The sequence below is a fragment of the Panulirus ornatus genome, chromosome 53 (assembly GCF_036320965.1).
Source record: "Panulirus ornatus isolate Po-2019 chromosome 53, ASM3632096v1, whole genome shotgun sequence".
Classification (NCBI taxonomy): Eukaryota; Metazoa; Arthropoda; class Malacostraca; order Decapoda; family Palinuridae; genus Panulirus; species Panulirus ornatus.
This window is the reverse complement of record NC_092276.1, coordinates 14,163,971-14,190,065: the sequence shown is the minus strand read 5'-3', so window position 1 is coordinate 14,190,065 and position 26,095 is coordinate 14,163,971. Positions and strand designations below refer to the sequence as shown.

Genomic DNA, 26,095 nt, shown 5'->3' with positions numbered 1-26,095 from the left:
GGCTTGAGGGACGAAGTCGTAAGCAGCTCAAGGAGATGTTTTAGGGCACAACAATTGACGTGTTATAATCTGTCTTGAATTACGATGCAAAACCGAGATGAGAGATCTCCACATCAAACTAAGGGCCATGTATACCCCACTCGATGCAAACTGGCATCACTGCATTGCAGGACAACGTCACTGCATTAAAGGACATCACTGCGTTAAAAGGGCGACATCACTGCATTACAGGGCGACATCATTGCATTACAGGACAACGTCACTGCATTACAGGGCGACGTCACTGCATTACAGGACAACATCACTGCATTACAGGGCGACGTCACTGAAATACAGGACATCACTGCATTATAGGGCGACGTCACTGAAATACAGGACATCACTGCATTATAGGGCGACGTCACTGCATTACAGGGCGATGTCACTGCATTATAGGACATCACTGCGGTACAGGGCGACATCACTGCATTACAGGAAAACATCACTGCATTACAGGGCGACGCCACTGCATTACAGGACATCACTGCATTATGGGGCGACGTCACTGCATTACAGGGCGACGTCACTGCATTACTGGACATCACTGCATTACAGGACGACGGCACTGCATTACAGGACAACATCACTGCATTACAGGGCGACGTCACTGCATTACAGAACATCATTGCATTACAGGGCGATGTCACTGCATTACAGGGCGACGTCACTGCATTACAGAGCGATGTCACTGCATCAGAGGACATCATTGCATTACAGGGCGACGTCACTGCATCACAGGATAACATCACTGCATTACAGGGCGACGTCACTGCATGACAAGACATGACTGCATTACAGGGCGACGTCACTGCATTACAGGGCGACGTCACTGAATGACAAGACATCACTGCATTACTGGGCGACGTCACTGCATTACAGGACAACAGTGCATTACAGGGCGAAGTCACTGGATACAGGGCGACGTCACTGCATTACAGGACAATATCACTGCATTACAGGGCGACGTCACTGCATTACAGAACATCACTGCATTACAGGGCGACGTCACTGCACTACAGGACATCATTGCATTACAGGGCGACATCACTGCATTACATGGCGACGTCACTGCATTCCAGGACAATATCTGCATTACAGGGCGACGTATTTGCATTACAGGACATCACTGCGTTAAAGGGCGACGTCACTGGATTATAGGACATCACTGCCTTACAGGGCGAGGTCACTGCATTACAAGACATCACTGCATCACAGGGCGACGTCACTGTATTACAAGGCGACGTCACTGCATTACAGACCGGCATCACTGCATTACAGGGACGTCACTGCATTAGAGGGCTACGTCACTGCATTACAGGGCGACGTCACTGCATTACAGGGCGACATCACTACGTTACAGGGCGAAGTCACTGCGTTACAGGGCGACGTCACTGCATTACAGGGCGACGTCACTGCATTACAGAGGGAAATCTCTACATTATAGGGCACAACATTACATTACCGGGCGACGTCACTACATTATAGGGCGACGTCACTGCAATACAGGGGGAAATCACTGCATTACAGGACAACATCACTGCATTACAGGGCAACATAACTGCATTAAAGAGCGACGTCACTGCATTAGAGGGCGACCTCACTACATTACAGGGCGACGTCACTGCATTACAGAACATCACTGCGTTAAAGGGCGACGTCACTGCATTACAGGACATCACTGCGTTATAGGGCGAGGTCACTGCATTACAAGACTTCAGTGCATTACAGGGCGACGTCACTGTATTACAGGACGACGTCACTGCATTACAGACCGACATCACTACATTACAGGGGGACGTCACTGCATTTGTGGGCGACGTCACTGCATTGCAGGGCGACGTCAATGCAGTACAGGGAGACGTCACTGCTTTACAGGGCGACGTCACTGCATTACAGTACAACAACACTGCATTACAGGGCGACGTCATTGCAATAAAGGGCGACGCCACTGCATTACAGGGCGACATCACTACGTTACAGGGCGACGTCACTGCGTTACAGGGTGACGTCACTGCATTACAGGGCGACGTCACTGCGTTACAGGTCGAAATCACTGCGTTACAGGGCGACGTCACTGCATTACAGGGCGACGTCACTGTATTACAGGGCGACGTCACTGCATTACAAGGCGACGTCACTGCATTACAAGGCGACGTCACCGTATTACAGGGCGACGTCCCTGCATCACAAGGCGACGTCACTGCATTACAAGGCGACGTCACCGTATTACAGGACGACGCCACTGCATTACATGGCAACGTCACTGCATTACAAGGCGAAGTCACTGCAGTACAGAGCGACGTCACTGCATTACAGGGCGACGTCACTGCATTACAAGGCGAAGTCACTGCATTACAGAGCGACGTCACTGCATTAGAGGGCGACGTCACTGCATTAGAGGGCGACATCACTGCATTACAGGGTGACATCACTGCAATGAAGTGCGACGTCAATGAATTACAGGGTGACATCACTGCATTACAAGGCAACGTCACTGCATTACAGGACGACTTCACTGCTTTACAGGGCGACGTCACTGCATTACAGGACAATATAACTGCATTAAAGTTCGATGTCACTGCAATACAGGGCGACACCACTGCATTACAGGGCGACATCAATGCATTACAGGGTGCCGTCATGCATTACAAGGGCGACTTCACTGCTTTACAGGGCGACGTCACTGCATTACAGGACAATATGACTGCATTAAAGTTCGACGTCACTGCAATACAGGGCGACATCACTGCATTACAAAACATCAGTGCATTACAGGGGGACGTCATTGCATAAACAGGGCGGCGTCACTGCATTACAGGGAGACGTCACTGCATTACAGGGCGACGTCACTACATTGCAAGGCGACATAGCTGCATTACAGGGCTGATATCACTGCATTATAGGGCGTCGTCACTGCATTACAGAGCGACGTCATTGCATTACAGAGCGACGTCACTACATTACAGGGCGACATCACAACGTTAGAAGGCGACATCACTGCAGAAAAGGGCGGTCACTGCATTACAGGGCGACATCACTGCGCTACAGGGCAACGTCACTGCATTACAGGACATCACTGCATTACAGGGCGAAGTTACTGTATTCCAGGGCGACATCACTGTATCGTTAAACTTTAGGGAGAATAAAAAGATGTTTTGGAAGGAGGTAAATAAAGTGCGTTAAGACAAGGGAAGTAATGGGAACTTCAGTGAAGGGGGCTAATGGGGAGGTGATAACAAGTAGTGGTGACGTGAGGAGATGGAGTGAGTATTTTGAAGGTTTGTTGAATGTGTCTGATGATAAGAGTAGCAGATATAGGGTGTTTTGGTCGAGGTGGTGTGCAAAGTGAGAGGGTTAGGGAGAATGATTTAGTAACCAGATAGGAGGTAGTAAAAGCTTTGCGGAAGATGAAAGCCGGCAAGGCAGCGGGTTTGGATGGTATTGCAGTGGAGTTTATTAAAAAAAAAAGGGGGGGGGACTGTATTGTTGACTGGTTGGTAAGGTTATTTAATGTATGTATGTCTCACGGTGAGGTGCCTGAAGATTGGCGAAATGCTTGCATAGTGCCATTGTACAAAGGCAAAGGGGATAAGAGTGAGTGCTCAAATCACAGAGGTATAAGTTTGTTGAGTATTCCTGGGAAATTATATGGGAGGGTACTAATTGAGAGGGTGAAGGCACGTACAGAGCATCAGATTGGGGAAGAGCAATGTGGTTTCAGAAGTGGTAAAGGATATGTGGATCAGGTGTTTGCTTTGAAAAATGTATGTGAGAAATACTTAAGAAAAGCAAATGGATTTGTATATAGCATTTATAGATCTGGAGAAGGCATATGATAGAGTTGATAGAGATGCTCTGTGAAAGGTACTAAGAATATATGGTGTGGGAGGTATGTTGTTAGAAGCAGTGAAAAGTTTTTATCGAGGATGTAAGGCATGTGTACCAGTAGGAAGAGAGGAAAGTTATTGGTTCTCAGTGAATGTTGGTTTGCTTGTAACAACTTGCCTCCCACACCATATATTCTTAATACCTTCCACAGAGCATCTCTATCAACTCTATCATATGCCTTCTCCAGATCCATAAATGCTACATACAAAACCATTTGCTTTTCTAAGTATTTCTCACATACATTCCTCAAAGCAAACACCTGATCCACACATTCTCTACCACTTCTGAAACTACACTGCTCTTCCCCAATCTGATGCTCTGTACATGCCTTCACCCTCTCAATCAATACCCTCCCATATAATTTCCCAGGAATACTCAACAAGCTTATACCTCTGTAATTTGAGCACTCACCTTTATCCCCTTTGCCTTTGTACAATGGCACTATGCATGCATTCCGCCAATCCTCAGACACCTCACCATGAGTCAAACATACACTGAATATCCTTACCAACCAGTCAACAACACAGTCACCCCCTTTTTTAATAAATTCCACTGCAGTACCATCCAAACTCACTGCCTTGCCGGCTTTCATCTTCCGCAAAATCTTTTGGTACCTCTTCCCTGTTTACCAAATCATTCTCCCTAACCCTCTCACTTTGCACACCACCTCGACCAGAACACCCTATATCGGCCTCTCTATCATCATACACATTCAACAAACCTTCAAAATAAACTCACTCCATCTCCTTCTCACATCACCACTACTTGTTATCACCTCCCCATTCGCCCCCTTCACGGATGTTCCCATTTATTTTCTTGTCTTACGCACTTTATTTACCTCCTTCCAAAACATCTTTTCATTCTCCCTAAAATCTAATGATACTCTCTTACCCCAACTCTCATTTGCCTCTTTTTCACTTCTTGCACCTTTCTCTTGACCTCCTGCCTCTTTCTTTTATTCATCTCCCACTCATTTGCATTATTTCCCTGCAAAACTCGTTCAAATGCCTCTCTCTTCTCTTTAACTAATAATTTTACTTCTTCATCCCACCACTCATTACCCAATTTAATCTGCCCACCTCCCACGTTTCTCATGCCAGAAGCATCTTTTACGCAAGCCATCCCTGCTTCCCTAAATACATCCCAGTCCTCCCCCACTCCCCTTACCTTCTTTGCTCTCACCTTTTTCCATTCTGCACTCAACTCAGTCTCTCCTGGTACTTCCTTACACAAGTCTCCTTCCCAAGCTCACTTACTCTCACCACTCTCTTCACCCCAACATTCTCTTTTCTTTTCTAACCTCTACAAATCTTCACCTTCGCCTCCACAAGATAATGGTCAGATATCCCTCTAGTTGCGCCTCTCAGAACATTAACATCCAAAAGTCTCTCTTTCGCGTGCCTATCAATTAACACGTAATCTAATAACGCTCGTTGGACAGCTCTCCTACTTACATACGTATACTTATGTATAGCTCTCGTTTTAAACTAGGTATTCCCACTTACATACGTATACTTATGTACATCTCTCGTTTTAAACCAGGTATTCCCAATCACCAGTCCTTTTTCAGCGCATAAATCTACAAGCTCTTCACCATTTCAATTTACAACACTGAACACTCCATGTACACTAATTATTCCCTCAACTGCCACATTACTCACCTTTGCATTCAAATCACCCATCACTACAGTCCGGTCTCGTGCATCAAAACTACTAACACACTCACTCAGCTGCTCCCAAAACACTTGCCTCTCATGATCTTTCTTCTCATGCCTAGGTGCATATGCACCAATAATCACCCATCACTCTCCATCCACTTTCAGTTTTACCAGTATCAATCCAGAGATTACTTTCTTACACTCTATCACATACTTCCACAACTCCTATTTCAGGAGTAGTGCTACTCCTTCCCATGCTCTTGTCCTCTCACCAACCCCCGACTTTACTCCCAAGACATTCCCAAACCGCTCTTCCCCTTTACCCTTGAGCTTCGTTTCACTCAGAGCCAAAACATCCAGGCTCTTTTACTCAACCATACTACCTATCTCTCCTTTTTTCTCATCTTGGTTACATCCACACACATTTAGACACCCCAATCTGAACCTTCGAGAGGATGAGCACTTCCCACGTGACTCTTTCTGTTTCTCCTTTTAGAAAGTTAATATACAAGGAGGGGAGGGTTTCTAGCCCCCACGTGAGGTATACAATGGAAGTATTATTTCACCCCTATCCCCAGGGATATATATATAGGAATAGTGGTTCCAACAATGTCGTATGGTTGCGAGGCGTGGGCTATGGATAGAGTTGTGCGCAGGAGGGTGGATGTGCTGGAAATGAGATGTTTGAGGACAATGAGTGGTGTGAGGTGGTTTGAACGAGTAAGTAATGTAAGGGTAAGAGAGATGTGTGGAAATAAAAAGAGCGTGGTTGAGAGAGCAGAAGAGGGTGTTTTGAAATGGTTTGGGCACATGGAGAGAATGAGTGAGGAAAGATTGACCAAGAGGATATATGTGTCGGAGGTGTAGGGAACGAGGAGAAGTGGGAGACCAAATTGGAGGTGGAAAGATGGAGTGAAAAAGATTTTGTGTGATCGGGGCCTGAACATGCAGGAGGGTGAAAGGAGGGCAAGGAATAGAGTGAATTGGATCGATGTGGTATACCGGGGTTGACGTGCTGTCAGTGGATTGAATCAGGGCATGTGAAGCGTCTGGGGTAAACCATGGAAAGTTGTGTGGGGCCTGGATGTGGAAAGGGAGCTGTGGTTTCGGGCATTATTGCATGACAGCTAGAGACTGAGTGTGAACGAATGGGGCCTTTGTTGTCTTTTCCTAGTGCTTCCTCGCACGCATGAGGGGGGAGGGGGATGGTATTCCATGTGTGGCGAGGTGGCGATGGGAATGAATAAAGGCAGACAGTGTGAATTGTGTGCTTGGGTATATATGTATGTGTCTGTGTGTGTATATATATGTGTACGTTGAGATGTATAGGTATGTATATTTAAGTGTGTGGACGTGTATGTATATACATTGTGTATGGGGGTGGGTTGGGCCATTTTCTTTCGTCTGTTTCCTTGCGCTACCTTTGCAAACGCGGGAGACAGCGACACAGCAAAATAAATAAAATAAATAAATAAATAAATATATATATATATATATATATATATATATATATATATATATATATATATATATATATATATATATAGGGGAGAAAGAATACTTCCCACGCATTCCCCGTGTGTCGCACGGGAGCGGGGGGCTAGAAACACTCCTCTCCATGTACTTTAGCTTTCTAAAAGGAAAAATAGAAGGAGTCACGCGGGGAGTGCTCATCCTCCTCGAAGGCTTAAATTGGGGTGTCTAAATGTGTGCAGATGTAACCAAGATGAGAAAAAAGGAGAGACAGGTAGTATGTTTGAGGTAAGGAACCTGGATGTATTGACTTTGAGTGAAACGAAGCTCAAGGGTTAAGAAGAGTGGTTTGGGAATGTTTTGGGAGTAAAGTCAGGGGTTGGTGAGAGGACAAGAGCAAGGGAAGGAGTAGCACTACTCCTGAAACGGGAGTGGTGGGAGTATGTGATACAGTGTAAGAAAGTAAACTCTAGATTGATATGAGTAAAAGTGAAAATGGATGGAGAGAGAAGGGTGATTATTGGTACCTATGCACTAGGGCATGAGAAGAAAGATCATGAGAGACAAGTGTTTTGGGAGAAGCTGAGTGAGTGTATTCAGCAGCTTTGATGCAGGAGACCAGGTTACAGTGATGGGCGATTTGAATGCAGAGGTGAGTAATGTGGCAGTTGAGGGAATAATTGGTGTACACAGGGTGTTCAGTGATGTAAATGGAAATGGTGAAGAGCTTGTAGATTTGTGTGCTGAAAAAAGACTGGTTACTGGGAATACCTGGTTCAAAAAGAGAGATATACATAAGTATACGTATGTAAGTAGGAGAGATGGCCAGAGAGCGTTATTGGATTACATGTTAATTGATAGGCGCGCGAAAGACTTTTGGATGTTAATGTGCTGAGAGGTGAAACTGGAGGGATATCCGATCATTATCCTGCGGAGGCGAAGGTGAAGATTTGTAGAGGTTTTCAGAAAAGAGGAGTGTTGGAGTGAAGAGAATGGTGAGAGCAAGTGAGCTTAGGAAGGAGACCTTGTGTGAGGAAGTACCAGGAGACACAGTGCTGAAGGGAAAAAGGTGAGAGTAAAGGACGTAAGGGGAGTGGGGCAGGAATGGGATGTATTTAGGGAAGCAGTGATGGTTTGCGCAAAAGATGCTTGTGGCATGAGAAGCGTGGGAGGTGGGCAGATTAGAAAGGGTAGTGAGCGGTGGGATGAAAAAGTAAGATTATTAGTGAAAGAGAAGAGAGAGAGACTTTTGGACGAGTTTTGCAGGGAAATAGTGCAAATGACTGGGAGACGTATCAAAGAAAGAGGCAGGAGGTCAAGAGAAAGGTGCAAGAGGCGAAAAAGAGGGCAAATGAGAGTTGGGGTGAGAGAGTATCTTTAAATTTTAGGGAGAATAAAAAGATGTTCTGGAAGGAGGTAAATAAAGTGCGTAAGACATGAGAACATCGGGAACATCGGTGCAGGGGGGCTAATGGGGAGGTGATAAGTAGTGATGGCGTGAGAAGGAGATGGAGTGAGTATTATGAAGGTTTGTTGAATGCGTTAGATGATAGAGTAGCAGATTTGGGTGTTTTGGACGAGGTGGTGTGCGAAGTGAGAGGGTTAGGGAGAATGATTTGGTAAACAGAGAAGAGGTAGTAAAAGCTTTGTGGAAGATGAAAGCCGGCAAGGCAGCGGGTTTGGATGGTACTGCAGTGGAATTTATTAAAAAAGGGGGTGACTGTTGCTGACTAGTTGGTAAGAATATTCAATGTATGTATTACTCATGGTGAGGTGCCTGAGGATTGGCGGAATGCATGGATAGTGCCATTGTACAAAGGCAAAGGGCATAAAGGTGAGTGCTCAAATTACAGAGGTATATGTTAGTTGAGTATTCTCGGGAAATTATATGGGAGGGTATTGATTGAGAGGGTGAAGGCATGTACAGAGCATCAGATTGGGAAAGAGCAGTCTGGTTTCAGAAGTGGTAGAGAATGTGTGGATCAGGTGTTTGCTTTGAAGAATGTATGTAAGAAATACTTAGAAAAGCAAATGGATTTGTATGTAGCATTTATGGATCTGGAGAAGGCATATGATAGAGTTGATAGAGATGCTATGTGGAAGCTATTAAGAATATATGGTGTGGGAGGCAAGTTATTAGAAATAGTGAAAAGTTTTTATCGAGGATGTAATACATGTGTGAGAGTGGGAAGAAAGGAAAGTGATTGGTTCTCAGTAAATGCTGGTTTGCGGCAACGGTGCGTGATGTCTCCAAGGTTGTTTAATTTGTTTTATGGATGGGGTTGTTAGGGAGGTGAATGCAAGAGTTTTGGAGAGAGGGGCAAGTATGCAGTCTGTTGTGGATGAGAGAACTTGGGAAGTGAATTAGTTGTTCGCTGATGATACAGCGCTGGTGGCCGATTCTGGTGACAAACTGCAGAAGCTAGTGACTGAGTTAGGTAAAGTGTGTGAGAGAAGAAAGGTGAGAGTAAATGTGAATAAGAGAAAGGTTATTAGGTACCGTAGGGTTGAGGGACAAGTCAACTGGGAGGCAAGTTTGAATGGAGAAAAACTGGAGGAAGTGCAGTGTTTTAGATATCTGGGAGTGGATTTGGCAGCGGATGGAACCATGGAAGAAGTGAGTCACAGGGTGGGTGAGGCGGCGAAAGTTCTGGGGGCGTTGAAAAATGTGTGGAAGGCGAGAATATTATCTCGGAAAGCAAAAATGGGTATGTTTGATGGGACAGTGGTTCCAGCAATGTTATATGGTTGCGAGGCCTGGGCTATAGATAGAGTTGTGCGGAGGGAGGTGGATGTGTTGGATATGAGATGTTTGAGGACAATATGTGGTGTGAGGTGGTTTGATCGAGTAAGTAATGAAAGGGTAAGAGAGATGTGTGGTATAAAAAAAAAGAGTGTGGTTGACAGAGCAGAAGAAGGTGTTTTGATATGGTTTGGTCACATGGAGAGAATGAGTGAGGAAAGATTGACCAAGAGGATATATGTGTCAGAGGTGGAGGGAACGAGGAGAAGTGGGAGACCAAATTGGAGGTGGATAGATGGAGTGAAAAAGATTTTGAGCGATCGGGGCCTGAACAAGCAGGAGGGTGAAAGGCGTGCAAGGAATAGAATAAATTGGAACGATGTGGTATACCGGGGTCGACGTGCTGTCAATGGATTGAACCAGGGCATGTGAAGCGTCTGGGGTAAACCATGGAAAGGTTTGTGGGGCATGGATGTGGAAAGGGAGCTGTTTTTTTCGGTGCATTATTGCATGACAGCTAGAGATTGAGTGTGAACGAATGTGTGGCCTTTGTTGTCTTTTCCTAGCGCTACCTCGCGTGCGCGCGGGGAAGGGGTTGTCATTTCATGTGTGGCGGGGTGGCGACGAAAATGAATAAAGGCAGCAAGTATGAATTGTGTACATGTGTATATATGTATATGCATGTGTATGTATATATATGTATACGTTGAAATGTATAGGTATGTATATGTGCGTGTGTGAACGTGTATGTATATACATGTGTATGTGGGTGTGTTGGGCCATTCTTTCGTCTGTTTCCTTGCGCTACTTCGCTAACGAGGGAGACAGCGATAAACTTTAGAAAATATATAAGTAAATAAATAAATAAATAAATATATATATATATATATATATATATATATATATATATATATATATATATATATATATATATATATATATATTTATATATATATATCTTTTCTTTCTTTCATACTATTCGCCATTTCCCGCATTAGCGAGGTAGCGTTAAGAACAGAGGACTGGGCCTTTGAGGGAATATCCTCACGTGGCCCCCTTCTCTGTTCCCTCTTTTGGAAAATTAAAAAAAAATGAGAGGGCAGGATTTCCAGCCCCCCGCTCCCTTCCCTTTTAGTCGCCTTCTACGACACGCAGGGAATACGTGGGAAGTATTCTTTCTCCCCTATCCCCAGGGATAATATATATATATATATATATATATATATATATATATGAATAAAGTGTATATGAACGCGCACCTTCATAGAACATACAAAGCTCCAACAGCCAGGATCGAACCTGGGACCCCTTGTGCAAGAGGCAGGCATGCTAACCGCTAGGCTAAGGGACTGTATAATAGGAAACAACTATTCGAAATACTAAGTACTCGAATACCCTTCGTCTCACAATGGTGAGCAACGGGATCTATCGGTTGTTTCCGAACAGAACACATAGCCAGCTGATAGTGTTTTACCTTCTATGAAGGTGCGCGTTCATATACACTTTATTCGTATTCATATAACTCCGCGTTGTACAGTCAGGTTCGGTAAAAGCTATCAGCTGGCTATGTGTTCTGTTCGGAAACAACCGATAGACCCCGTTGCTCACCATAGTGAGACGAAGGGTATTCGAGTACTTAGTATTTCGAATAGTTGTTTCCTATTATACAGTTCCTTAGCCTAGCGGTTAGCATGCCTGCCTCTTGCACAAGGGGTCCCAGGTTCGATCCTGGCTGTTGGAACTTTTGGAACTTTGTATGATATATATATATATATATATATATATATATATATATATATATATATATAATCGCTGTTTCCCACGTCAGCGAGGAAGCGCCAGGAAACAGACAAAGATGGCCCATCCCCTCATATACACACACACACACATATATATATATATATATATATATATATATATATATATATATATATATATATATATATATATATATATACGCCCACATACGCACATATACATATCAAAATATACATACATATACGTAGACATATACATACATACACATATACATATTCATACTTGCCTTCATTCTTTTCTGTCGCTACCCCGCCCCACAGGAAAACAGCATCGCTATCTCCTGCTTCGGCTCGGTAGCGCCAGGAAATCAGACAAAAAAAAAAGGCAAAAACAAAGAGGTTTTTACTCACATTTTACCTATGTTATCAGATGATGTAGGGAGGAGTGGTTGTAGGTTAATACATTCACTCCTGTAGGGGTTTGTAGCCGAACTGGTTCTGCTGTCCTTGATGTCGCGAGGGATAGAGACGACTCATTAATGACTTGTCTCCAGAGTTCGGCTTGGCCGGAATGGCATCTGTCAAGTTCCCGGTGTTTCCATCTTGTCCTGCACAAGACGGCGGTGCCTCTGGTTGTACGGATGCCTGTGGTAAGTCGCTTGAGTACATGGGTGGGGCCCCTGGCTGCAGTGGAGGGGTCACTGAATAAGCTGGTGGGGCCTCAGGATATGCTAGTGGGGCCCCCGGATGCATTGGTGGGGCCATTGGGTATGCCGGTGGGGCCCCCGGCTGCATTGATGGGGCCATTGGGTATGCCGGTGGGGCCCCCGGTTGCATTGGTGGGGCCACTGGGTATGCCGGAGGGGCCCCCGGTTGCATTGGTGGGGCCATTGGGTATGCCGGTGGGGCTCCCGGTTGCATTGGTGGGGCCATTGGGTATGCCGGTGGGGCCCCCGGTTGCACTGGTGGGGCCCCCGGCTGCGGCACTGGGACTACCTGCACCACTGCAGGCGAATGGACCGCTAAGACAGTTTGTCTTTTCCTATTGCGACATCTGTAGCAAAGGCGACAGACGGCTATAATGAGAGTTATGATAATCCCAACTGGGATGTAGATGTAATGGTGTCTCATGGTTTCCATACTTGCTGCTGCTACCTCCAGTGACGCAGGTGAATGAGATCAGCTGTTCTGTAGGCACTCAGCTTTAGCAATCCTCGCCTGTCCTGATGTGAGTGAGAGAAAATAAATAAATACAAATGTCTGCACATCTATAGGGATAAATTATCAAAGACTGAAGTATTTACCAAGAAAGAAATAAAAATAAAATCACTTAATACATTGACCCAACCGAAACATCGTTCTACAGACTCGGTGAAAAAAAAAAAAAAAGAAACAAGCCAAAATGTAACTAACACTCGGAAGTAGTTCAGTGGCTTCCATCCGGTGCGTACGTTATGACTACTATATAACTACATGGTACAAGGCTGCATTACCGGTACTACGCTGACAAGTCTCTGACAACAAGGTGCTAGGCTGAATTACGTCACACACACACACAATAAAAGGTTAACCCTTCTCAAATATGATCATAGCGACAACACTTAAGTGTAAGATCCAAAATATCGTAACATGATATTTGTGTTAACTCTGGGTAAGCTCAAACTACGTCGATCTTAAAAGAGTTTGATACGATACGACTTACTTGATTTCTCGTATATCATCATTCCCTTGAAAATCCTCTCACACATCTCCGCCTCGATGTTTTTCAAAGTTCTATCTCTCCAGGTCATGTCAATATAAATGACGGCAACATACACTGGCCTTAAGAGCGGCTCAGAGAGCACGTTGACAAAACGGGGTCTTGTTGTGGATCGAACGCCTTCCATCCGCCAGCCGGGCGGATGAACGCCGGCAACAGTATAGACCACAGAAACACGTTCAAACTCTCGCGTAAATAATGTCTCTATATACCTACATCTTTTCTGTCTTAAATTATCATTTACACTTTTGTATATACAAGTTGAGCGCTTTGATCACCAGACGTGAATGCAACAACATATATATATATATATCATTCCTTCTATGGACCTAAGTCATTTTCCATATCCATCCGACACAAGTTCTAATGTATACATCGTACATAACTCTCAGTCCTTAATCCGTCAGGAAAATAATCTTTCCAGGTTTCAAATCTGTCGACAAGTGATGAATATCTGTAAATGTCCGAGTATTACAATGATAGATATATACATAGCCACTGTCTACGGATACATAGCATTCTCTATGTATGCAAACCTCCAACAGCCAGGATCGAACCCGGGACCCCTGTGCAACAGGCGGGAGCGCTACCGCTCGGCCAAGATCGCCCCTAAGACGGAAATGACTATTCGAATACTATGTACTCGAATACCCTTCGTCTCACGTTGGTGAGCAACGGGGTCTACACCGGCCATTTCCCATCAGGCTCACACAGTCAGCAGATAGCATTTTACCGAACCTAACTAAACAACGCGGAGGTATATGAGTACGAACAAAGTGCATATGAACGCGCACCTTCATAGCACATACAAACCTCCAACAACCAGGATCTTCATAGGACATACAACAAACCTCCAACAACCAGGATCGAACCCGGGACCCCTGTGCAATAGGGGCGATCATAGCCTAGCAGTAGCGCTTCCGCCTGTTGCACAGGCGGGAGGTTTATATGTTCTTTGGATATGCGCGTTCACATGCACTATATTCGTGTATTTACACACACACACACACACACACACACACGAGATTTTCTATCTGATGGTCGATGATGTTCAGTGAGGTAACCATGGGGGCCCATAGCCATGGTTTGGGTAAAACCTCTTAATTCAGACATCAATGACCCAACCAGGCCAATGGGCTGTCAAGCATACTTTGACAACTCACTTTCCTGTAGGTTAAGAAAAAAACCAATAACCTTTTTGCATCTACTACCTAAATAGAATGACGTGGGTACACATAACCTGACAATTAGATGTGCGTCATCACGCACTGACTGGGATCTTGATATCTCACTGGATGCAACGCCACTTAGAATCAGTCATTATACAGAGGTTCATGGACGCTTACGAGAAATACTTCAGGCAACTCACAGGATCAGAAATAATGTGGCAGGCATCCTAACACCACTGCTGATTGTAACTGAACATCCTAATTCACAAACTGAGGGACTTCTCGTTCTCTGGTGCTAAAAGTTCACTTGAGTGTTGGCTGGGTCTCTGGGTGTGAGTGGGTCTGTGGCCAAGCAAGGAACCCTTGTCCTGCGCGTGCTCGCGTCTTCTACAAACGTCGCTGCGTCAGTCACGACAGAAGCACGTCCTTCAAACTCTTACAGCGGCTCAGTTCACATACGCTGCTCGATTCACACAAGCTCCAGCTGGAATCGAAGTTATCAGTCTCTTGTAGACACATTACTGGCTCATTACCCTCACACGGGGCGAGCCAGGCACACTTTATAAAGAGACCTTTTGCAACACACCGAGGTGTTGGCTTACCGGGATTTCTTAGCATATACTGAATGCAATGTTCCCCAGGCTGGGTAACTGTCTCCAAGAAGGTAGGGTACTTAATGACACTGACACTGAGTCTCGTCTGTGTACTCCGTGAGTCGGTATCACGTTGGGTTGCCAAGGCGATCATTTCACTTCCTCTGGTTAATTACTTCACTATGTCATTTTGTCACTTTTCCACTTCACTTTGGAACTTTTCCTTGCAGTACATTTTCGTGGTGACCTTATTTGAAAGTGTATATGTGTATGTCCGTATTTGAACACCGTAAATAGTCAACTTTTGCATTTGGCATAATCCTATATGGGAACTGCTGCAGACGAGGACATGTCCCTTACAATTTAATTTCTATAATTACCCTACAGCTATACTCATGATACATGCCACGGGTTACTTTACGAACTAATTCCTTACATTAGTCTTACAACATGATCCTTTGCTTCTTCATCGCTGAACAATATTACAAGAGTACCCATAATTAGCATCTTTCCCCCCACGAGAGGCATGTGATGGTGGTGGGTCAATAGGTGGCTGCTGGCCCCTCCCAGTTGGCCAGGGGCAACGATCAACACTGAGGTTGCCAACATATGATCTCCCTCCCCCATATAGTGGTGGCTCTAGTAATAATGTATATTCTTAATAGCAAGATATACTATTCCCAACACATCAAATAACAACTAGGAGTCAAGAATACTAAACAGGCTAGATAGATATGACAACACTGGCGACCATCTGGTTCTTTGTTGACTCCGTCTGTGTTTGTTTTTCGATAGCTTTATGCACACAATCAAATATCTCCTTGTCCATCGCTGCTGCCCTATTACACACACAAACACACACACACGCACACACACACACACACACACACACACACACATATATATATATATATATATATATATATATATATATATATATATATATATATATATATATATATATATATACATATACATCTTTTTCTTTCTTTCAAACTATTCGCCATTTCCCGCGTTAGCGAGGTAGCATTAAGAACAGGGGACTGGGCCTTTGAGGGAATATCCTCACCTGGCCCCCTTCTCTGTTCCTTTTTTGGATAATTAAAAAAAAGACGAGAGGGGAGGATTTCCAGCCCCCCGCTCCCTCCCCTTTTAGTCGCCTTCTACGACACGCAGGGAATACGTGGGAAGTATTCTTTCTCCCCTATCCCCAGGGATGATATATATATATATATATATATATATATATATATATATATATATATATATATATATATATATACATTGGAAAGGATCACAGTTTTGCGCGTGACATTCCTATGAGTCCACGGGGAAAATGAAACACGATAAGTTCCCAAGTGCACTTTCGTGTAATAATCACATCATCAGGGGAGACGCAAGAAAGAAATATAACAGTCAGTTGATGTACAACGAAGAGACGTAGCTATGACGCTATATGGCAAACATGCGATTGTCCAAGACAGACAACGAACGTATCATAAACTTATTTTACAAATTTTATCAACAATAAAGTTATCTAATTTGCATAGACCATCACTAATATTAAGATTTTAATTCTTTGTGTATTTGATAATAAAAGATTCAATGATATTTCTCGTGATAATAAAGTTAATAACTGAGATGGCATTACTCTAGTCAATACAATGATCAGAGTTTTTAACGTTATAAAACAAGGCATTTGATTCTAGTCCCGTTCTTATACTATATTTATGTTGCTTAAGTCTAACAGAAAGATCCTTACCAGTCTGCCCAACAGAAAACTTATCACAACTCAGAAAACTTATCACAACTTCTACACGGCACTTTATAGATGGACCTAAGAGAATTTTCTGGTGAATTCCTGATTAAGCCATTCTTTATAATATCATTGTTACTGAAGGCAACATTTACATCAAAGGATTTAAGCAACATGGAAAGTAAAGTACAATTATCATTAAAAGGGAGAACTAAAAGATTCTTGGTGTCAATGGCAGGTTTGGGCTCAACTCTATAAAATGATTTCTTTGCTAACTTAAGGGATTTATCAATAAAAGATCTAGGGTACTTTAACTTAGATCCAATAGAATATATCTTCTCAAACTCATCATCAATAAACTCTGGACTGCAAATACGTAAAGCTCTAAGGAACATAGATTGAAAAGATGATAATCTAACTCTGTAGCGTAACTTGCATATCAGGAGTCTCTCTCTCTCTCTCTCTCTCTCTCTCTCTCTCTCTATATATATATATATATATATATATATATATATATATATATATATATATATATATATATATATTCCTATGAGTCCACGGGGAAAATGAAACACGAAAAGTTCCCAAGTGCACTTTCGTGTAATAATCACATCATCAGGGGAGACACAAGACAGGAATATAACAGTCAGTTCATATACATCGAAGAGACGAAGCTAGGACGCCATTTGGTACCAAAGGCTATTCAGTAACTTCAGGAGTAAGGCCGGATTATGACACTCAAAAATATGGAAGGGCCATACATTTATTCTAGGTATATATATGTGTGTGCGTGGGCGTTTACGTATATACATGTGGGTGGGTTGGGTCATTCTTTCGTGTTTCCTTGCGCTACCTCGCTAACGCGGGAGACGGCGTCAAAATATATATATATATATATATATATATATATATATATATATATATATATATATATATATATATATATATATATATATTTTTTTTTTTTTTTTTTTTTTTATACTTTGTCGCTGTCTCCCGCGTTTGCGAGGTAGCGCAAGGAAACAAACGAAAGGAATGCCCCCCCCCCCCATACACATGTATATACATACGTCCACACACGCAAATATACATACCTACACAGCCTTCCATGGTTTTCCCCAGACGCTTCACATGCCCTGATTCAATCCACTGACAGCACGTCAACCCCGGTATACCACATCGCTCCAATTCACTCTATTCCTTGCCCTCCTTTCACCCTCCTGCATGTTCAGGCCCCGATCACACAAAATCTTTTTCACTCCATCTTTCCACCTCCAATTTGGTCTCCCTCTTCTCCTCGTTCCCTCCACCTCCGACACATATATCCTCTTGGTCAATCTTTCCTCACTCATTCTCTCCATGTGCCCAAACCACTTCAAAACACCCTCCTCTGCTCTCTCAACCACGCTCTTTTTATTTCCACACATCTCTCTCACCCTTACGTTACTCACTCGATCAAACCACCTCACACCACACATTGTCCTCAAACATCTCATTTCCAGCACATCCATCCTCCTGCGCACAACTCTATCCATAGCCCACGCCTCGCAACCATACAACATTGTTGGAACCACTATTCCTTCAAACATACCCATTTTTGCTTTCCGAGATAATGTTCTCGACTTCCACACATTCTTCAAGGCCCCCAGAATTTTCGCCCCCTCCCCCACCCTATGATCCACTTCCGCTTCCATGGTTCCATCCGCTGCCAGATCCACTCCCAGATATCTAAAACACTTCACTTCCTACAGTTTTTCTCCATTCAAACTCACCTCCCAATTGACTTGACCCTCAACCCTACTGTACCTAATAACCTTGCTCTTATTCACATTTACTCTTAACTTTCTTCTTCCACACACTTTACCAAACTCAGTCACCAGCTTCTGCAGTTTCTCACATGAATCAGCCACCAGCGCTGTATCATCAGCGAACAACAACTGACTCACTTCCCAAGCTCTCTCATCCCCAACAGACTTCATACTTGCCCCTCTTTCCAAAACTCTTGCATTCACCTCCCTAACAACCCCATCCATAAACAAATTAAACAACCATGGAGACATCACACACCCCTGCCGCAAACCTACATTCACTGAGAACCAATCACTTTCCTCTCTTCCTACACGTACACATGCCTTACATCCTCGATAAAAACTTTTCACTGCTTCTAACAACTTGCCTCCCACACCATATATTCTTAATACCTTCCACAGAGCATCTCTATCAACTCTATCATATGCCTTCTCCAGATCCATAAATGCTACATACAAATCCATTTGCTTTTCTAAGTATTTCTCACATACATTCTTCAAAGCAAACACCTGATCCACACATCCTCTACCACTTCTGAAACCACACTGCTCTTCCCCAATCTGATGCTCTGTACATGCCTTCACCCTCTCAATCAATACCCTCCCATATAATTTACCAGGAATACTCAACAAACTTATACCTCTGTAATTTGAGCACTCACTCTTATCCCCTTTGCCTTTGTACAATGGCACTATGCACGCATTCCGCCAATCCTCAGGCACCTCACCATGAGTCATACATACATTAAATAACCTTACCAACCAGTCAACAATACAGTCACCCCCTTTTTTAATAAATTCCACTGCAATACCATCCAAACCTGCTGCCTTGCCGGCTTTCATCTTCCGCAAAGCTTTCACTACCTCTTCTCTGTTTACCAAATCATTTTCCCTAACCCTCTCACTTTGCACACCACCTCGACCAAAACACCCTATATCTGCCACTCTATCATCAAACACATTCAACAAACCTTCAAAATACTCACTCCATCTCCTTCTCACATCACCACTACTTGTTATCACCTCCCCATTTGCGCCCTTCACTGAAGTTCCCATTTGCTCCCTTGTCTTACGCACTTTATTTACCTCCTTCCAGAACATCTTTTTATTCTCCCTAAAATTTAATGATACTCTCTCACCCCAACTCTCATTTGCCCTTTTTTTCACCTCTTGCACCTTTCTCTTGACCTCCTGTCTCTTTCTTTTATACATCTCCCACTCAATTGCATTTTTTCCCTGCAATATATACATATATATATATATATATATATATATATATATATATATACATATATATATATATATATATATATATATATATATATATATATATATATATATATATATATATATATATATATATATATATATTATCCCTAGGGATAGGGGATTAAGAATACTTCCCACGTATTCCCTGCGTGTCGTAGAAGGCGACTAAAAGGGGAGGGAGCGGGGGGCTGGAAATCCTCCCCTCTCGTTTTTTTTTTTAATTTTCCAAAAGAAGGAACAGAGGGGGCCAGGTGAGGATATTCCCTCAAAGGCCCAGTCCTCTGTTCTTAACGCTACCTCGCTAATGCGGGAAATGGCGAATAGTTTAAAAGAAAAAAAGATATATATATATATATGTATATATATATATATATATATATATATATATATATATATATATATATATATATATATATATATATATATATTTTTTTTTTTTTTTTTTTTTTTTTTTTTGCTTTGTCGCTGTCTCCCGCGTTTGCGAGGTAGCGCAAGGAAACAGACGAAAGAAATGGCCCAACCCACCCCCATACACATGTATATACATACGTCCACACACGCAAATATACATACCTACACAGCTTTCCATGGTTTACCCCAGGCGCTTCACATGCCTTGATTCAATCCACTGACAGCACGTCAACCCCGGTATACCACATCGCTCCAATTCACTCTATTCCTTGCCCTCCTTTCACCCTCCTGCATGTTCAGGCCCCGATCACACAAAATCTTTTTCACTCCATCTTTCCACCTCCAATTTGGTCTCCCTCTTCTCCTCGTTCCCTCCACTCCGACACATATATCCTCTTGGTCAATCTTTCCTCACTCATTCTCTCCATGTGCCCAAACCATTTCAAAACACCCTCTTCTGCTCTCTCAACCACGCTCTTTTTATTTCCACACATCTCTCTTACCCTTACGTTACTTACTCGATCAAACCACCTCACACCACACATTGTCCTCAAACATCTCATTTCCAGCACATCCATCCTCCTGCGCACAACTCTATCCATAGCCCACGCCTCGCAACCATACAACATTGTTGGAACCACTATTCCTTCAAACATACCCATTTTTGCTTTCCGAGATAATGTTCTCGACTTCCACACATTCTTCAAGGCTCCCAGAATTTTCGCCCCCTCCCCCACCCTATGATCCACTTCCGCTTCCATGGTTCCATCCGCTGCCAGATCCACTCCCAGATATCTAAAACACTTCACTTCCTCCAGTTTTTCTCCATTCAAACTCACCTCCCAATTGACTTGACCCTCAACCCTACTGTACCTAACAACCTTGCTCTTATTCACATTTACTCTTAACTTTCTTCTCTCACACACTTTACCAAACTCAGTCACCAGCTTCTGCAGTTTCTCACATGAATCAGCCACCAGCGCTGTATCATCAGCGAACAACAACTGACTCACTTCCCAAGCTCTCTCATCCCCAACAGACTTCATACTTGCCCCTCTTTCCAAAACTCTTGCATTCACCTCCCTAACAACCCCATCCATAAACAAATTAAACAACCATGGAGACATCACACACCCCTGCCGCAAACCTACATTCACTGAGAACCAATCACTTTCCTCTCTTCCTACACGTACACATGCCTTACATCCTCGATAAAAACTTTTCACTGCTTCTAACAACTTGCCTCCCATACCATATATTCTTAATACCTTCCACAGAGCATCTCTATCAACTCTATCATATGCCTTCTCCAGATCCATAAATGCTACATACAAATCCATTTGCTTTTCTAAGTATTTCTCACAGACATTCTTCAAAGCAAACACCTGATCCACACATCCTCTACCACTTCTGAAACCACACTGCTCTTCCCCAATCTGATGCTCTGTACATGCCTTCACCCTCTCAATCAATACCCTCACATATAATTTACCAGGAATACTCAACAAACTTATACCTCTGTAATTTGAGCACTCACTCTTATCCCCTTTGCCTTTGTACAATGGCACTATGCACGCATTCCGCCAATCCTCAGGCACCTCACCATGAGTCATACATACATTAAATAACCTTACCAACCAGTCAACAATACAGTTACCCCCTTTTTTAATAAATTCCACTGCAATACCATCCAAACCTGCTGCCTTGCCGGCTTTCATCTTCCGCAAAGCTTTTACTACCTCTTCTCTGTTTACCAAATCATTTTCCCTAACCCTCTCACTTTGCACACCACCTCGACCAAAACACCCTATATCTGCCACTCTATCATCAAACACATTCAACAAACCTTCAAAATACTCACTCCATCTCCTTCTCACATCACCACTACTTGTTATCACCTCCCCATTTGCGCCCTTCACTGAAGTTCCCATTTGCTCCCTTGTCTTACGCACTTTATTTACCTCCTTCCAGAACATCTTTTTATTCTCCCTAAAATTTAATGATACTCTCTCACCCCAACTCTCATTTGCCCTCCTGTCTCTTTCTTTTATACATCTCCCACTCAAATGCATTTTTTCCCTGCAAAAATCGTCCAAATGCCTCTCTCTTCTCTTTCACTAATACTCTTACTTCTTCATCCCACCACTCACTACCCTTTCTAATCAACCCACCTCCCACTCTTCTCATGCCACAAGCATCTTTTGCGCAATCCATCACTGATTCCCTAAATACATCCCATTCCTCCCCCACTCTCCTTACTTCCATTGTTCTCACCTTTTTCCATTCTGTACTCAGTCTCTCCTGGTACTTCCTCACACAAGTCTCCTTCCCAAGCTCACTTACTCTCACCACCCTCTTCACCCCAACATTCACTCTTCTTTTCTGAAAACCCATACAAATCTTCACCTTAGCCTCCACAAGATAATGATCAGACATCCCTCCAGTTGAACCTCTCAGCACATTAACATCCAAAAGTCTCTCTTTCGCGCGCCTGTCAATTAACACGTAATCCAATAACGCTCTCTGGCCATCTCTCCTACTTACATAAGTATACTCATATATATCTCGCTTTTTAAACCATGTATTCCCAATCATCAGTCCTTTTTCAGCACATAAATCTACAAGCTCTTCACCATTTCCATTTACAACACTGAACACCCCATGTATAACAATTATCCCCTCAACTGCCACATTACTCACCTTTGCATTCAAATCACCCATCACTATAACCCGGTCTCGTGCATCAAAACCACTAACACACTCATTCAGCTGCTCCCAAAACACTTGCCTCTCATGATCTTTCTTCTCATGCCCAGGTGCATATGCACCAATAATCACCCATCTCTCTCCATCAACTTTCAGTTTTACCCATATTAATCGAAAATTTACTTTCTTACATTCTATCACATACTCCCACAACTCCTGTTTCAGGAGTGCTGCTACTCCTTCCCTTGCTCTTGTCCTCTCACTAACCCCTGACTTTACTCCCAAGACATTCCCAAACCACTCTTCCCCTTTACCCTTGAGCTTCGTTTCACTCAGAGCCAAAACATCCAGGTTCCTTTCCTCAAACATACTACCTATATCTCCTTTTTTTCACATCTTGGTTACATCCACACACATTTAGGCACCCCAATCTGAGCCTTCGAGGAGGATGAGCACTCCCCGCGTGACTCCTTCTTCTGTTTCCCATTTTAGAAAGTTAAAAAAATACAAGGAGGGGAGGATTTCTGGCCCCCCGCTCCCGTCCCCTCTAGTCGCTTTCTACGACACGCGAGGAATGCGTGGGAAGTATTCTTTCACCCCTATCCCCAGGATAATATATATATATATATATATATATATATATATATATATATATATATATATATATATATATATATATATATACACACATACACATACATACGCACATACACACACACACACACATACATATATATACATATGAAAAATGTAAGAAACAATTTAGAAAACTGAAACTTCTAGTTTGAAATGAAATGAAAAAATGAATGTCACATAATGGTTCAACCTCTGGCTATGGAAAAAGGAAATGTATAATTTATTTACACAAACGTCAATAGTAGTTCTCATCAATTTAACCACTGTATCAATAAGCTTCAATGTCTAAGCTACATTTTTTCCAATTTCACTATTTTCTTGTCAAGGCACCATGTATGAAAACTATCACTCCAGTAACACAACTATAAACATTTACTTCCCCTTTAAAAAAGTTCTGGGGAAGTCTGTCTCGATACACTGCGGGACACTCTACCACCTGGCAAGGTTTGTGTTGCAATGGTTCTTGATTCACAAACGTAGTAGCATCACTTGGTGTGAACAGCCACAGGAGCAGAGCATCCTCCCTCTAATGTACGCATGAAAGCCCTCTCAGCAACAGCAGCAACAGTGGTAGTGGGGTCAGCTACCTTAGCAAGCAGATATATATATATATATATATATATATATATATATATATATATATATATATATATATATATATATATATATAATATTCTATTATACTCTGTCGATGTCTCCCGTGTTAGCGAGGTAGCGCAAGGAAACATGAAAGAATGGCCCAACCCACCCACATGTATATGTATACACATACACGTCCACACACGCACATATACATACCTATACATTTCAACGTATACATATATATACATACACAGACATATACATATACACACATGTACATAATTCATACTTGCTGCTTTTCTTCATTCCCGTCGCCACCCCGCCACACATGAAAAGACAACCCCTTCCCCCCGCATGTGCGCGAGGTAACGCTAGGGGAAAGACAACATTGGCCACATTCGTTCACACTCAGTCTCTAGCTGTCTTGTATAATGCACCGGAAACACTACGCACAAAGAAAAAGAAAAAAAAAATAGCTTTTATGTTTGAAAAGAACTTGGGAACTTTATCAACAGAAAATAGCACATTTGGTACATTGAAAATTGAGTACATTGTAATAATGTCGAACACAGCAAACCACATAAACAAGTACCAGTACACTGTCCTCCTTTAATGAGAAAAATGACACATTTGATTTTACAAGCTCAGGCGAAGTTAGGCTCATAAGTACGTAGTAAGAGCGATGCTTAAACACTGATTCGAGATGCTGATTGGTGAAGGAAGAACGACTGTCTACGTTGAGCCAAACATTGTCAACAGTATTCGCCCCCTCGAGTGTGGAAACTTCTTTGTGCTAAATTTCCTCAGTCTAGAATTGTCCACGTCCGGCAGATTTCATGGAATGTTGCGACTCAAGGTGTACCGCCCACTGATATTTCCTGCTTCGCATTCGTTGCGAGCTCCATTGTACACCCACCATCATCCACACAAAAGTGATCTTAAAAACACGCTGCATCACTTCAGCAGGGATCCTGAAGTCATCCAATCGTGTGTGGCAAAATTGGTCCTCACTCCATCTAGAAATCCTAACCTGTCATCACTACAGTTATCTGAGCGTCTGAAAAGGTAATATAGTTACGCGTTGAGGGACAGTGAAGCATGTTGGTAGGGGTAATTACGCCTGCAGGAAAGAGAGTCTGCTTTCGTTTGCTTCCTCTTCGCTGAGAAAGGTACCCGCCTCCTTCAGTCCACAACATCTCTTCAGTCCATTGCCCCTACTGGACCAGCGTCCAGACCTCATCCTCAGCAAGTAACTCATTGTGCTCAGCTGTCATATCTCACAATAACATCTGGAACAGACGACGCTGCAGGCTAGAAGTGGAGCGATTGAAGTTGATGATGGACATGGTAGGTTCCATGTCCTTCTTTAAATCACCTTAGCGCTAAGTTCAGCACACAGGACACTCTGGTGAATAAGGCAGTGGTGTGATCTGTGGCGTAGCCTACGGCAGTCATACCAGTGGACAGGCCCGGTACAGACCGACCTTGCCTGACAATAGCAGGAGCGCTGTCATTTACCAGCATGCTGACTCGTCTCGGGATCCAAACCATTCTCCTCAAAGACGTCAGCTTCCCGGAGGCACTCGCCATCAAACACCCATCACATACGTAGCGACACACTTGTGATGCATCGCTGCTGTCGGTGGACGCATCATCAGCCAATAAACATTACCCCAACAGTTTTCCGTCCGTCTAAAAGAGCCTCAAGAACATCTTGTTGCAAGGGACTTCGATTCTTCTTTGAGGGGTGATGTGTCAGCTGTTGATAGGATCTAGACGGATTCTGTCACTCTGGTGACTATTTCTTCCATGGCGCCGCTACCTTGCACCAATCTAGCACAGGCTCTG

General features: G+C 43.2%; 1 protein-coding gene across 5 annotated transcripts in view; it reads right to left on the bottom strand.

The window, feature by feature from the left end:
* The window catches only part of LOC139765259 (uncharacterized), a 147,034-nt gene that overhangs the window by 51,093 nt on the left and 69,846 nt on the right, over positions 1–26,095 (bottom strand). For all 5 annotated transcript variants that reach the window (XM_071692597.1, XM_071692599.1, XM_071692596.1 and 2 more), the window contains exon 2: positions 11,970–12,781. In XM_071692597.1, the coding sequence (XP_071548698.1) occupies positions 12,024–12,698 (675 nt within the window). In that variant the 5' untranslated portion in view covers positions 12,699–12,781 and the 3' untranslated portion in view covers positions 11,970–12,023. The remainder of the gene's footprint in view (positions 1–11,969; positions 12,782–26,095) is intronic.